This window comes from Diabrotica virgifera, chromosome 2 (genome assembly GCF_917563875.1).
Source record: "Diabrotica virgifera virgifera chromosome 2, PGI_DIABVI_V3a".
In the NCBI taxonomy this organism is placed as follows: domain Eukaryota; kingdom Metazoa; phylum Arthropoda; class Insecta; order Coleoptera; family Chrysomelidae; genus Diabrotica; species Diabrotica virgifera.
In genome coordinates, this window is record NC_065444.1 from 6,922,148 (window position 1) to 6,937,971 (window position 15,824).

The 15,824-nt window shown below is 34.2% G+C and overlaps 1 protein-coding gene across 10 annotated transcripts in view; it reads left to right on the forward strand.

Annotated features, from left to right (window-relative positions):
- Positions 1-15,824, forward strand: part of LOC114337039 (uncharacterized) — a 75,921-nt gene that overhangs the window by 22,610 nt on the left and 37,487 nt on the right. For 5 of the 10 annotated variants that reach the window (XM_050642406.1, XM_050642407.1, XM_050642408.1 and 2 more), the window contains exons 2-3: positions 6,992-7,105; positions 10,335-10,463. In XM_050642406.1, the coding sequence (XP_050498363.1) occupies positions 6,992-7,105; positions 10,335-10,463 (243 nt within the window). Of the gene's footprint in view, positions 1-6,991; positions 7,106-10,334; positions 10,464-14,954; positions 15,102-15,824 lie in introns of those variants that run through there. The other 5 variants (XM_050642409.1, XM_050642411.1, XM_050642414.1 and 2 more) reach the window with 2 other exon arrangements.

The window sequence follows — 15,824 nt, forward strand, 5'->3', positions numbered from 1 at the left end:
GGTGAAATAAAATCGATAGGATCTACTGTTCGATCGCATACTTTTTACATTTAACAGAACAGAGCTACTAGGTCTGGATCCGCGTATGAAAAAAAAAGTTGATTAATAGCAAGCTGAAAATTTGTTAATAGCTTAAGGGTGTCTAGTCGGATAAACTTTGATATATGGGAACACTGGAACAGGGGCAGATTTAATTGTGGGGTTAAAAATTTGGAACGGTCAGACAACGAAAACGGCACATTTATTTTGTCCGACAGAACAGACTTAAACTCTCATGCAAAAATCAGACTGCTATTTATCACCTGTCATAATTCCTGTCATTTGACAAATTCTACATGTTCCACTCATTAAAACGCCCATTTGGTGATAAATAGCAGTCTGATTTTTGCATGAGAGTTTAATCTCTGTTCGGAGGGTTTAAGTCTGTTCTGTCGGACAAAATACAAGTGCCGTTTTCGTGGTCTGACCGTTCCAAATTTTTAATCTGTTCCACAATTAAAACTTCCCTTGTTCCAGTGTTCCCATATATCAAAGTTTGTCCGACTAGACACCCTTAAGCTATTAACAAATTTTCAGCTTGCTATTATTCAACTTTTTTTTCATACGTGGGATCCAGACCTATACGGCCGGTGAACGGCATGATCACTGGCATCATACGCCAGAGCACGCGGGTTCAAGCCCTGCAAACGACAATCAATTTTTCATTTCTAAAAATGATAAGAGCCGTTTCACCGTACCTCGGAGAGCACGTTAAGCCGTCGGTCCCCCTGGGCTAGTGTACATCGGCAATAGTTACTTGAAACAGGTTAAAGATGTAAATGGCGCCGGAACAATCCGAAAGGATCTCTCCGGCAAAAATGCCCTACGATATTATTATTATTTCATTTAACAATTTCTGAGGACCTTTCTGATGGAAATACTTCAAAGAGGTTATTAAAAGCAGATAGTGATGTGTACCAAATACAATGGATTATATTTTTCTTTGACAAAACACCACAAGTTGTCAACGTTTAAATGAATAATATTGATAAAATGACAGGGAATTTCCAAAATATAAATAGCCGAGGACATCTACATAATTCTTTCATTTTGAGTTTTAAAATATGCAGGTTTTTATCAAGAATGCATTTTTTCCCTAAACTTTATAAAAAAGTTTTCAATAATCGCTCACCCGGAAGAAAAGTAACAAAACTCAAAAAATGCATAATTCCAGATCTTGCTAAATTAACTATTTATTGTATTATATTCATGTTTGTTTAACTTAACTTTTATCAAAAATAAGTAATTTTCTCTTTTTTGTTTGCTTTCATTAATGTTATACCACTGACAAGTTTTTAAAAGTTTGATTTTCACCAAGAATTTTATATTTTTTCTTTTATGGTCTTTACAGTTTTCAAGCCAATTTTTAGTTAATAAAATATGCTTAGCCAAATAGGTTTCAATATTGTCAAAAACGGCCCCGTGAAACTTTTTCTAACATTATTGTAGTAATAGTAACAAACAAATCTGGTTATCTCTGAAGAATCTTTATTCATGTGCACCATATTCTCTAAGAAGTAACATTAATTCGTATTTCTGTAATAGAGTTTTAGTGTCTTGCAAATCTTCATGACATTTAATCCAATTCAAATTCTTTATAATCTTATAGTAAATATAACCAGTAACATGCACATGTAACAGCACACGTTTCTAAATTTGTGGTTGTCGTCTTAAATTCCGCTTTAACTTATCACAGCGCAATACGCAGCTAATAGAAGGTAATACACCTATAGGGTAAGTTCGGCTCTGACGCCACTGTTAACTACTCGCAAGTCAGACAGCGACTGAGAAATCTCGATACGGTTTTCGAGTAGCGCCATCTAGTTGCCGATACGTCTTTCGGTTACCAGGAGGTGAGCTATCTATGGGTAAGTTTATAATCAATGGTCCTGGTCTAAAGTTATTTTGTAGTTTTCTTCCTTTTCATTGCTCCAATTGGAATTTCTCGGTATATCAACCAACAGACAACAGGTAATAGTTCAACATTGCTGCGTATCCATTTCCTATTGTAGTGTCTTTCAATGTGCAAATATATCCTGGTGAAACCTTTCACTATGCCCACTTCAACAGTTTTATATTTTGCGTTTATGTTGTAGATATTATCGAACGAAATATCCATTAAGTAACTGCCAATTACATAAATCGTTTTTGATTACTTTTTGATTACAGTTTGATTGTGTTTGTATTTTGTTTGACTGTAATTTGGACATTATTTTAGATTTTTTTAAGTAAGTTGGTATTGGGTAACTTGGTATTCTTTTTTTTTTTTCGAGTCTATTTATACCAGTCGCCAGAGGTCAATGAAATGAAAGTAGACCATTGCATTTTTTTCAATTTTAAGAGATGAAATGAGAGGTGAATACCTCGAAACATGTGTAGGACACAAAAACCCTGGTGGATTTGAATTGGAAAGAAGTGCAATCGTCTAGATTCCTAATGTGATAAAGGTCGTCTCAAAAATTGATACAATTAGATTCGTTATAGTACAAACTTGGATTCCCAGTTAGGACAAATTGGGATTCACAATTAGAACAAATGTGAACCCTTAGATTAGATGAGAAAATACAAAAATAAATATGCAAAAAACAAAAGATACAAAATTAATCATGCCCTGAAAGGGGTCTGGAAACACACTAGAACATCTTTACATCCTGATGCACAACAGAAACTGAAATAGGATTGAAAATGTGACTCAGTGATTTATTCCTAATATTATTCTAATGTTAGAAATGTAATGTAATGTTTTATTTTATAGTATATTGTGCAACAAGTGCAGAAAGGTACTAATTTCTCACGAGTTTGAAAAGTTGCGGTACGAGCGCAAGCGAGTGCCGCAATTCAAACGAGTGAGAAATTACCTTTCTGCACGTGTTTCACACTATACTTTTTCTACAAGCACAGTTTTTCCTAAAAATAAAAATCACAATTTCCAAACGACGATTAATTATAATAGGTACCTATGTGATAAATTTTAAACTGTATTTAATTAATACCTACTAATCAATTTAAATTCCTTATACCTAAATAAATTGCACAGAAATCAGTTAAAAAATTAATGCACTGCCTTAATTTGTTTAAATTTAGACAATTATTACACATTATTGACATTATATTTATGCAGTCACGGATTTACACAAAACCTACTTCATTCGACGTCTCTTGCACAGGTTGCTAAATCCTTATTGGTTATTTGATAATTATAAAATGTTTAATAAGAATAAAATTGTAAAATAAAACAGTTGTAACATCCATAATTTAGTTTCTATGCTATAGTTATAGTTAAATATAATAATTGTCTTATAGGTTATATATTTGTCTAAAGTTTAACCACGGATGTAAACAGAATATAACGTTACTCAGAATGCGGTAGTCCACGGATGTAAACAGAATATAACGTTACTCAGAATGAGGTAGTCAACTGTGCAGAAAAGAACTTTGCGGCACAGAAACGTCACTTTGCGGCACAGAAACGTCACTTTTCTGCACACTAATGTCAAATATCTTATACTGTGAGAAAATATCAAGTTTGCTAACATAAAACCGTGCAGAAAAGTGCACTTTGAATAGTGGTTGTAGAAAAACGTATTTTCTAAAACACATCTTGAGTGCTCGTCAAAAATAAATAACAGGTATTAAATACAGGTCTAATACACACACCCAAACTTATATGGAATCACCATGTATTTCAAAGTAATATATTTTTTTTTGGTCTGTTATTGTTGCGAAGAATAAAGGTTTTTATTGAAAATAAACAAATATACAGGGTGTCCAGAAACTCTACCGACAAACGAAGACAGGAGATTTTTTAGATAATTTTAAGATAATTTAACCCAATTCACCTAGTCCGAAAATGCTTCCTAAGGGAGCTAGAGCTCTTTGAAGATGGCGTCATGTAATTAGTTTTTCTTAAATAACTCCAGAACGCTTCTATTTAGAAAAACGAAAATTGGTATGCATATTTTCTTTCCAGAAATGAATCCATTCCATCTATTGTGAATTTCTAGTACCGGTCATAGGCGTCCGTTTTGGGTAGGGCAACGGTTATTTTATCGCATAACTTTTTTGTCTTTAACTTTTAAGCATTTTTGTCACTGGATTATTAAATTGTGAGGTATTGTAGTACTAAAAGGTACTCTTGCTTTAAGTCGGTAGGACACACCGTTTTCTAGAAAAATGGATTTGAAAGTTTTTCGTTTTGGGAATTTGAAAAAAATGGAAAAAAATTTTCAAAAAAAAAACGATATATTTTACTAACTTAAAGCAGGAGTAACTTTTAGTACTCGAATACCTCATAATTTAATAATCTAGTGTCAAAAATGCTTAAAAATTAAGGACAAAAAAGTTACGCTCTAAAATAACTGTTGACCTACCCAAAACGGACGCCTATGACCGGTACTAGAAATTCGCAATTAATTAAATCGATTTATCTCTGGAATATAAATAAATGTACCAGTTTTCGTCTTTCTAAAAAGGTTTCTTTGAAATTTAAAGAACGAAAAATTTTCAAATCGATTTTTCTAGAAAACGGTGTGTCCTACCGACTTAAAACAAGAGTACCTTTTAGCACTAGAGTACCTCACAATTTAATAATGCAGTGTCAAAAATGCTTAAAAATTAAAGACAAAAAAGTTATGCGATAAAATAATCGTTGCCCTGCCCAAAACGGACGCCTATGATCGGTACTAAAAATTCGCAAAGAATGGAATAGATTTATCTCTGGAAGATAAATACGCGTACCAATTTTTGTTTTTCTAAATAGTAGCGTTCTGGAGGTATTTAAGAAAAACTCATTACAAGACGCCATCTTCAAAGAGCTCTAGCTCCCTTAGGAAGCATTTTCGGACTAAGTGAATAGGGTTAAATTGTTTTAGAATTATTTAAAGAATCTTCTGTCTTCGTTTGTCGGTAGAGTTTCTGGACACCCTGTATAAGACAATCGGACAGTACAGCTCGGTACGGTATAGGTTATTTGCTTGAGTTGCAAATTGAACGAAAATAAATGAACTAACTTTTGCGTCCAAAAACGAAACTATCCCTGATGTGGGGTTATAGAACTTACAACGAGGAAAGATTATTGGTCTTGTGGAGAAAGTAATGTTCTCAAAGGGACATAGCTGTAGAGCTAGGCGTAATACAGGGCGTTCTGTCCAAAATCTATGCTAGGTAACAGGAACTAGGAAAGCTCAAAAATAAAGCAAGGGAATGTCGCCAAAAGTAATAACGGCTCTCCAAGATTGTTTAATTGTCCAATCAGCTGAAAGACACCCAACCATTTCTCACCTGCAGCTCCAAAGGCAGCTTTTGGAAGCTACAGGTGTAACTGTTTCAGTTGAAACGATAAGAAGAAGAGTTCGTACCAAGAAGTACACAGCAGGAGACAGTTATGGGTTCCCGAGTTATCCAGGCAGCACAATATTGATCGCCTAAATTGGTGTCTTCACCACCAGAACTGGAACATTAGGAATTGACAAGATGTGCTATTTTCAAAAAAGTCAGGATTTGTGTAAAATCAGATGACCCATGAAATCGTGTACTTAGAGGTCGAGGAAGACAAGCAAGAACGAAAACTGTCAGATCTGTTCACAAATATACAAGGGGAAGTGTAATGTTCTGGAGAGGAATTGTGATCCATAAAAAAAACTCCTTTAATTTTCATCCGATCAACTTTAATTGCTCACAGGTATGTTGATAACCTGTAGTCAGGCTCGGGAGAGGTGCAACAGGAGAAAATTTTAATTTTATTGCATGATAATGGACCTCTACATACTGTGATAATATAATATATTTATAATGTAACACGTGGTAGGGTTCTTAGGTTAACTTTGGAGGAGAGGTTATAATGAAACAACTTGTATCTATCGTGTCTAGATTCAGAATGGTTTTATTTCCGCTTCATTGTACTTGTCACTGTCACGTCACTCTTACAATATTACCAACTTGAGTGCGTTCCGAATACTACCTATTTACATACATCACACATACCATTAGAGTGACTACAGACATCATTGAAGCAGAAGGTATCCCTTGTTTGGAGTGGCCTGCTTGCTCACCCGAGCTTAATCCTACAAAGTATTTGTGGGATATGCTTAAAAGAAAAATTAGAGCTCGCCGGGATAATCCACGAAACATCGTACTGCTAGTACAAGCTACTCTTAAAGGATGGAATAACCTACCACAACAAAATGTTGATAATTTGATTAGGAGCGTTCGTTTTACATTGAAATTTTGTATGCTATTGACTTTAAAACAACTACTTTCAATTTGTTTGTTAAATACTTTATTGTTTTATTTAATTGTTATGTATTTGTTATTAAATTGCTTTAAAATAAATATTGTTTGACTTCGTGTGTTTGTTTTTTTAAATTCACACGAAATAGTAAGAAATATCAGATGATTCCATATAAGTTTGGGTGTTTGTAGATCAATTCGTTTTTAATATAGTCCATGATAAATTTTTGCATAAAAAGCGGTAAAGAATATACAGTGATAAGAGCCCTAATAACCGGCAAAGTAACGCAAAAGATGGAAAACCTAAAACGTAATACATAGTGAAGTAAAAAGAGATGAAACTAGTAGAGGTGGAAAATATCGATATAAACGTATAAATTAACATTACATTGTTTTCCACTTTTAGACGTATCGGAGGAGTATGACAACTGTCACTGTGACAAGAGAATTTTATAAAATACTCCTGTCACAGACCTCTAAAGGTGGGATACTATGTAATGTAATGTTAATTTTATACGTTTATATCGATATTTTCCATCTAATAATGTAAATTTATACTTTTGTATCGCTAAATTTCCCACCTCTACTAGTTTCATCTCGTTTTATTTCAGAGCGTATTATATTTTCCATATTTTGCCGTTATTATTTGCGGTTATTAGAGCGCTCATCACTATATAGTTACTTTCGTAACGACTTTATACTTCAAGTAAAATTTTTGTTTCAGGAAAAATGTGATAACGATGGTACATGGAACAATAACTGCGAACAATCACTGGAAGAAGATAAAGAAAATGTTCAGTTAAATTCCAATTGTGTCTTAGTACAAAACGAAAACGAAGTAAGAAAGAATCTGCAACGTTTGCGATTTTTTTGAGATTCAGCCTTTATTTGATACAGTCGTAGTGTCTAGAAAAGAAGGTTGTTTAATGCAGATTTTTGGTTTGTTTTGTATGCCAACTACGCTGTTTCGGATTTGCGAAAGCCGTATTTTATTTTTTTTTGCAAGAATTCTAACATGGGAATATTTTAATAGTACATTACCGTGATACCATACCTCACTTTTTTAGGATATGTTGATTCTATATAAACAGCAATATCTATACAATTTATACTTACTTTTAGACTTTCCAGAAACGTTTCATTTTAGTTAGTAGTTCATTTTTACACTCTTTGAATAATAATACAGACTGAGAGTAAGCTAGTATTTTCGTAAGACGTTTTTTTATTATTATTGCTCAGTGTTGCACGCTATAAAATTTTTTATCAAAGTCATAAATTTTAAATACAGCTGTATAATAGAACGAGACATCCAGGGACTCATTATTATTCATTGCTGATATTTTATGTTATTTGAGAAGACCGCATTTAATGTACAGCTATAATAATACCATAGTAATTAAGTTTGATATGTATGTCGACAATACAGCGTCAAACTATTGGCTGACAGCAGAAAAGAGATTTCCCGAAACAGAGGGTTTCCTACTTGCCATTCAGGATCAGGATAAGGAGAGAAAAAGCCAGTCTAAGCCTAACTGCGATTTTTTGCGCATCTTTTGTTTTTCTGAACCCCCAAGTCTACGAAAGCCATGGCTAATGGTCGGTTGTATTCGATGAATTTTTCTATCTATAATTCCTTTTGCGCAATGGAGGTGGTCATTAGTGCCAAAAATTTTTCCTAAAACCTGCCTGTTCCCTAGGTTGATAAAAATATAATTTTGTTTCTAGTCTGTTTGTTATTATTCTTGTGAATAACTTTTAGAGGTTTAGCAGGGTTATGGGTCGGTAATTCTCGAAGTCTGTTGGATCGCCCTTTTTGTGCAATAAAATGTTAAGTGCACTATGCCATCTTGTAGGTGTTCCACTTAGATGTATACAAAAATTAAGTTCCTTTATATTTTCTAAAAATCTCTTCTCCAATCTTTGCGCCTTATGTAACGATGTTATCTTTTCCCGGAGCTTTATTTCTTTTCATTTTCTTCAGATGTTCCTTATTTCGTCTGTTTATACAGGGTGTTTGGTAAAGAATGGGCCATAGCTTAACCTTAGATTCCTGAGCTTAAAATAGGTCGATTTAAGCTAACTTACCTTAGTACAAAAATTGATAATAACCGAAATACAGGGTGTCAAATTTAAACTTTTATTTTATTTATTTTTGAATATTTCCTTACACGCGTGGGATAATAACACGAAATGTGGTAAGTGGTGCTGATACTGTACACCCTACTATATTATGTTAAACAAACGTTTCTGGCTACTACCAGAGGCGTACGACGGGGGAACGTGAATGGTTGACCCTTCACAAATTCTACGCCACTGGCGGAATTTCTATTTTAGTGCAAATTTTTGATTCTCCAATACTTGCTATGTAAATAACATACTGTTCATTCGTAACGATAAAGCCATTAGTTTTCGAGATATTTGAAGCTAAAAACGAAGGACCATAATATATTAATCAAAATAAGTGTGCCTTTTGATTTTTAACTTCAAATATCTCGAATACTAATGACTTTATCGTTACGAATAAAGAGTATATTATTTGCATAGAAAGTATTGCAGAATCTAAAAATTATGCTAAAATAGCAGTTTTATCAGTGGCGTAGAAATGGGAAGGGTCAACCATTCACTTTCCCCTGTCGTACGCCTCTGGTATTAACCACAAACGATTATTTAACATAATTTAATAGGGTGTACAGTACCTACACTTTCTGCCAAGTGCCATAAGGATATGTCAAATAGTTTTATAGTACCGGGCACACATAGTTCTTAATATTTCGAATAAAGAATAAATTTATTAAAACAAAAAGAATACCTTAAAATAATTTGACATAACCGTGTGATACTTGGCAGAAAATGTAGGCACTGTACACCCTACTAAATTATGTTAAATAATCGTTTCTGGCTACTACCAAAGGCGTACGACAGGGGAAAGTGAATGGCTGACCCTTCCCAAATTCTACGCCACTGATTAAACTGCTATTTTAGCATAATTTTTAGATTCTCCAATACTTTCTATGCAAATAATATACTCTTCATTCGTAACGATAAAGGCATTAGTTTTCGAAATATTTGAAGTTAAAAATGAAAAGGCACACTTATTTTGATTAATGTATTATGCTCCTTCGTTTTTAGCTTCAAATATCTCGAAAACTAATGGCTTTATCGTTACGAATGAAGAGTATGTTATTTACATAATAAGTATTGGAGAATAAAAAAATTGCACTAAAATAGAAATTCCGCCAGTGGCGTAGAATTTGGGAAGGGTCAACCATTCACGTTCCCCCGTCGTACGCCTCTGGTAGTTGCCAGAAACGTTTGTTTAACATAATTTAGTAGGGTGTACAGTATCAGCACCACTTACCAAATTTCGTGGTGTTATCCCATGCCTGTCAGGAAATATTCAAAAATAAATAAAATAAAAGTTTAAGTTTGACACCCTGTATTTCGGTTATTATCAACTTTTGTACTAAGGTAAGTTAGCTTAAATCGGCCTATTTTAAGCTCAGGAATCTAAGGTTAAGCTATGGCCCATTCTTTACCAAACACCCTGTATATCATGCATCAATACCGATTCTTGGTTGACTAATCTCTTTCCTGAATTTTCTAACTTGTATGTTAGTTGCTTATCATGGTTTTGTTGACTTTTGTATAATTCTGTATATAAATATTCTACTACTCTTAGTAAATCATCTGTTGGTGATAATATTTCCATCTTTTTGTTTGTTTTTTTTATAGCAATTGTAGTGTATAAATCTGTAAATAAAACTCAGTTAGGTGCTAGTCATTTGCTAGTCCATTACCAGTAGATTCATTGCAATTAATGCTCATAACCTCTTTGTTTATATACCAAAATTACGTTATAAAATACAAATTATTGGACAATTTTTTATAAAAATCTAAAAATTACAAATTTTTATTTATTTTCATATTGATATAACGAGCTAAAATCTGCTTAAACGCCTTTACTAGTTTAGTTTGAATTTTTTTCAAGTGTAACGATGCCTGTTTGGCAACATTGACGCTAACATTAGCTTTTTCCTATTTTTCTTTTTGGTTTTAATTTTTTTTAGACTCTGCCATTTGTCGAACCACTCGATTTAACTAGTAAAAGTGATAGTAACGACGTTATATTAGAAGACAGAAAACAAGCTTTTATTAATAAACTTGTTAGTTCTGAGATTCCACTTACTGATAGATCGGTAAGCATGAATTTTTGTTTTTGTGTTTTTTTTAGTTGTGTATCTTTTAGTTAAAGTGCTAGCGATAGAAGTAGAGTTTGGTTTCTTTTTCGTTTAGTTAGCTAGCGTAGCATGTTTGTTTTTAGTATGTATTAAAATAGATTTGAATTTTGGGGGAAATGCATTAATCGGATTTTTTACGTTAAAATAATTGGAGCTGTAGAAACAGTTTAGAACAAACTAGTGTCTTGCACCCCACGTTGGGCGCCATTGTGTAACAATGTAACAACCAATGTATAACAGTGAAGTCACTAACTACATCATTGGATGCTAATTGTTGAGGCTTTGAGCTTTGACTAGCTCTATCCCAGGTGTAGGTACGTCTTATTTTAACTGCAAGTCTTAACAAAGAGTTTGGCAGAGCTAGTCGAAGCGTCAACTTACTTTTTACTTTTTCGAGTCCGGATCCGACTACAGTTTTTCTACACAGTATCGGGCTACGTCTGCATCCTTTGTATTTGCGAGCCATAAATCATCGAGGGTGTAATGTGATGGGCAAAGTCTGCTCACTCTCAGGTGTTCCACATTCTGTATTTCCCCACATCCACAAAGTGCGTCGTTATCTGTCTGTAATATAGACAGATACGTCTGTATATCCCATTTAATGATGTTCTGTTTTACAAGAGCAGCGACGCGTGCCGGTGCCTATGCGATTGAGTGTCCGCCAGATTCTCCAGTTTAGTCTCATTCCATTAGGGGGTTCTTGTTGTAGGGGGAACAGTTTGAGTGATTTGATGCTGGCGTTTTTGGTGCTTTTCATCGAAAGTTTGCCTCAACTTCTCCACATATTGCGAGGCGCATCTACGGTCATCTGGTGATTCGAATCTAGCTGCCTGGTACAGTAGGGACAGAGTATATTTTCCTGTTGAGAAACATCAGCTGTTCACTTTAAGACCTGTGGGTTTGCACTCCACTTGCCCTTACAAATTTCCGGAGAAGGTTGTTTCTCGTAGTAATCTTTTGTCTTGTACTCTGGCGGTGGAATTTATATGTTAGTGACCGGTCTAGTATGATTTCAAGATATTTGGGCGTATCAATAATTAGTTCCAAGTGTTGTCTCTCCCAAGATACATTCAGTTTTACATGCGCCAAATTGTTGTTTAGACGGAATGCACATACATAGTTCGGTTATAGTAGGGTTTAATTTTGGTATCCGGATTTCTAGAACCTGTTATACATTGGTTGTTATTTGTCGCATTCATTAGACGAAAAAGTGACGGAGTGGTTCCGCAATTGTTGGGAATTCGTTCTCTGAATGTAGCGCTACTTGCGGAACGTGCTACGGAACATTCGCCATGACAGTGAGCTCACTGTAATTCCGCTATTTCCGTCCAACGTATGCTACTTTTGTGGATTTGTCAATAGGCTTGTTGAAAGATGGTGTCAAGTACCAATTATCAATTGGAAAGTAGCGCACACGGTAAACAACCCATGGTCTTTGACCATGATTATGAAGTAAAAAACAATTTATTGTGCAGAGGCAAGTATATAACCTCACATATAACAGAAAATGTTAGGCTGTCACGAATTTAGGGAGCGGAGTTCACAAAACGAAACACAACTGTTACCGCTCCATCGGGAACTGCTCCCTCACTTTTCTGTCTCCTGAATGCGACCATTGTTATACATTGGCGTCCAACGTGGAGCACAAGAAAATAGTTTCAGAACCTCTTCCCTCAGGTTTGCCTTACTATTATAGTAATATAGGTACTTGACTTGCTACGATTAATGCTTTTCCCTGAATTAATTTCTTAAATGCACATATATCATTGAAAAATGGTTCATGTTACTTAAAAACTGTAATGTTATTTTACGTCTTTAGCATCTCATAGATACAATAATCAGCTAACCCCGACTATTACCATCGATCTAATTCTTACTTGTCTTCATATTACATTTTTGTTGATGGTTAAAGATAAAATAATCTGGTATTATTTAATATTTTATTGCGAATGAAATATCGGGTAAATGTCCAATCGGTAACATTGGTATTTGAAACATACAGATAGTTTTTCCAATCAGTGTTCTTCGTTGCTTGGACTATCTGGTTCCCTTGAATGGACAATTGCTCTTTCGCGTCGCGTACCGATATAAATGGGTTATAAATAGAACTAAACGAAAATATGTTAAGGGATAAGGCAGCTGAACTGAAGTGGATATTTACGGGCCACAACGCGAATCATAAGGGCCACCTACATTATTGAAATACGCTAGTTCTAGGTAGATGGATTTTATTCAAAATAATAGGCCTGGATCCCGCATACCAAAAAAAGTTTATTAATAGCAAGCTGAAAATTTGTTAATAGCTTAACGGTGTCTAGTCGGACAAACTTTGATGTATGGGAACAGTGGAAGTTTTAATTGTGGAACGTGTCATCCTGATAAGTTTATGATTGTGAAAACTGGCAGGTTGTTTTTAAGTTTATTCAATAGCAAACTTTACATAATAGTATATGAAAAAATGTTTGTCCGACAAACATGTTGGGCATTTTAACAAGTCCGACACGTAGAACATGTCAAATGACAGGAATTATGTTGGTGATGAATAGCAGTCTCATTTTTGCATGAGAGTTTAATGAAAGAGTAAGAAATTAATTGGATGTTATGTCCGACAAAACACATGGGACGTTTTCGTAATATGGCGTTCCAAATTTTTAAACTGTTCCACAATTAAAACTTCCCCTGTTCCAGTGTTCCCGTACATCAAAGTTTGTCCGACTAGACACCGTTAAGCTATTAACAAATTTTCAGCTTGCTATTAATAAACTTTTTTTTGGTACGCGGGATCCAGGCCTATAAAGTGAATAACAATGCGAATAATGTTGAATATAAAAGTATAAAATTGATTAAAATAAAATCAAACATAGTTTAATATTATGTTGATTTTCATATTTAAACATTTAAAATTCATTATACTGAGATATTAAATTATTTAAACTTTCTAATCGATATTCTAATATATTACGTGTGTTATACAGGGTGACGGATGAAAACGAAACACATCAGAACTACGACATTTACTCTTTATACCTTCACTAACTGGTCCCTCCAGTTATTTCTGTTTTGTCAGTCCCCTTCCTGTAGATTTCTTCTTTCCATTGCTTCGTCCACTTCATCTCTGAAAGGGGTCTGCCTCTCTTCCTTCTTAGGTACTATTTATCTGTGTTATTCTGTTTATCCAACGTTTTTGGTCTGCTCTTCTGACATTTCCGTACCAGGTTAATCTCTTCTGTTCTAGGTAGTCTATTGTATCTGAGTTCATTTCCATTATTTTCTTAATTGCTATGTTATTTATTCTATTTATTCTTGTTACTCTGCAGCTTCTCCTTAGAAATTCCATCTCTGTTGCTCTTATTTTGTTTTTGTTTTTCTTATTTATTATCCAAGTTTCACATCACACACATAAGTCAAGATACTTTTTGTCATGATGTTATATATTCTTTTTTATTTTTGTTTTTGTTTTTATACTGATGTTCTTATCCCACAGTACCGGGTTCAATTTTCGTATGCAGTCTCTTGTTTGTCCTAGTCTTTTTTATCTTCTCCAGGTGTTAATTTATTTGATATTATGAAATCCAAATACTTGGACTTTTCTGTTCCTTTGATTTGTTTACTTTCATCTAATTTCAGCTGTTTCATTTCAGTATTCTCCGTTGTTAGGTATTCAGTTTTCTTTAGGTTTATTTCCATCCCATTATTTGTATATTCCTGTTCCAGTTTTCTCATCCTTAAGCTGAGATCATGTTCATCTTATGCGATCACTATTAATTTGGTCATTAGCAAAACTTAAGGGTATATAGGTATTCGTTTCTTACTGTTATGCCCATTCCTTCGCACTTTCCTAGGAATATTTTGAACAGAGTAGGGGATGTGGAGCAACCCTGTAGCAGTCAGTCCCCTTGTCGTCTTAAATGGACTGCATATTCTATTGCCCGTTTTGAGAGCTACTTTGTTATTGTAGTAGAGTGTTTTTACTGTTTTTATTAATATTCGTGGAACTTCGATGTCTTCCATTGCTTCCCATAGCTTGGTTCTAGGTATCAAGTCATAGACCTTCTTAAGATCTACAAAAGAAAGATGGACAGATCTATTTTTGGTCATTATTTTTTCTATTAGTTGTTCAAACGTGTAAATGTGTCTAAGAAGATGACCAAACCCTATAAAATAGTATATAGTAAATTGGAAGAATGGAAAAATAATAATAAGCCATTTTTTCGTCAAAAAATTGCGTGACCTCAAAACTAATTCGGAAAATAGTTTTCACACGCGTGAAAGTCCGAAACAAAACAATATTAGCCGTAATTTGTCGAGATAAGTCAAAATTCGAAATTGATAAATGATAAAGGCCATTCTGATTATTTTTTGATTATTATGCGCGGTAACATACACTGTCGCCCACCCACACGTAGAATATATAAAACGATACGTCCCGACTTCGGAAGTAATCACCTTTAATCAATAGGTAAACACTTCGGTCATCCAACCATGAAAAATTCGTATTAAAAGGGTTTTAGACACAAAACGCAAACAATGCTGTGTTGGGTGACTGTGTATGAAGGTGATGTGGGCATACTTAATTAAAATAATTAATGTTGGCAGGTAATAACAAAATACTACATTAATTACGTTATTTTAATCTGTAGTTCAATATAGTTTTCGTACTTTTACAAGATCATTGAATAGTTTGAGTGTTAAATACATGAGAGAATCTGCCCTATGACAACCCGCCTATTATGCATATTTATTATATTAGATCATAATACATATATTTAATTTATTATGTCTGTCTGTTGGCCATAGTTTCTTTTCATTGGATAACTGGATAACATTTCATCCATCGCATCATTTGGATAACTTCTCAGTCCATCAAGGTAATTCTTTGTGATTCTTCGAATTTCTTCCTTTACCAAAGTGTAGCTGAGTCCTCGTGTAGGGTTTTATTGCTTACATACAAGGACGCGTTGAATATCATTCTCAATATTTTTGATTGGACTCATTTTATTATCTTTATATTTGATGGCTTTGAGCAACCCCATAGTTGGACACCATAGGTCCAAATTTTTATTAGTGAGTTTTGATTTTCGATCCATAAGCCAGCTCATTTTCGTATTTTGATATTGATTGAGTTTTCTTGGTTTGAATGTGCTGCTTCCATGTTAATATTTCGTCAAGAGTTAGTCCCAGATAGTTAACTTACGTGCTGACTGGTGATTGTGTATCATTTAATGTTATTGTTGGACATGCATCGCTTCGGTTTGTAAAAGTAACTTAGTTGACTTCGTTTCATTTACATTCGCCTTGGCATTCACCAACATGGCTCAA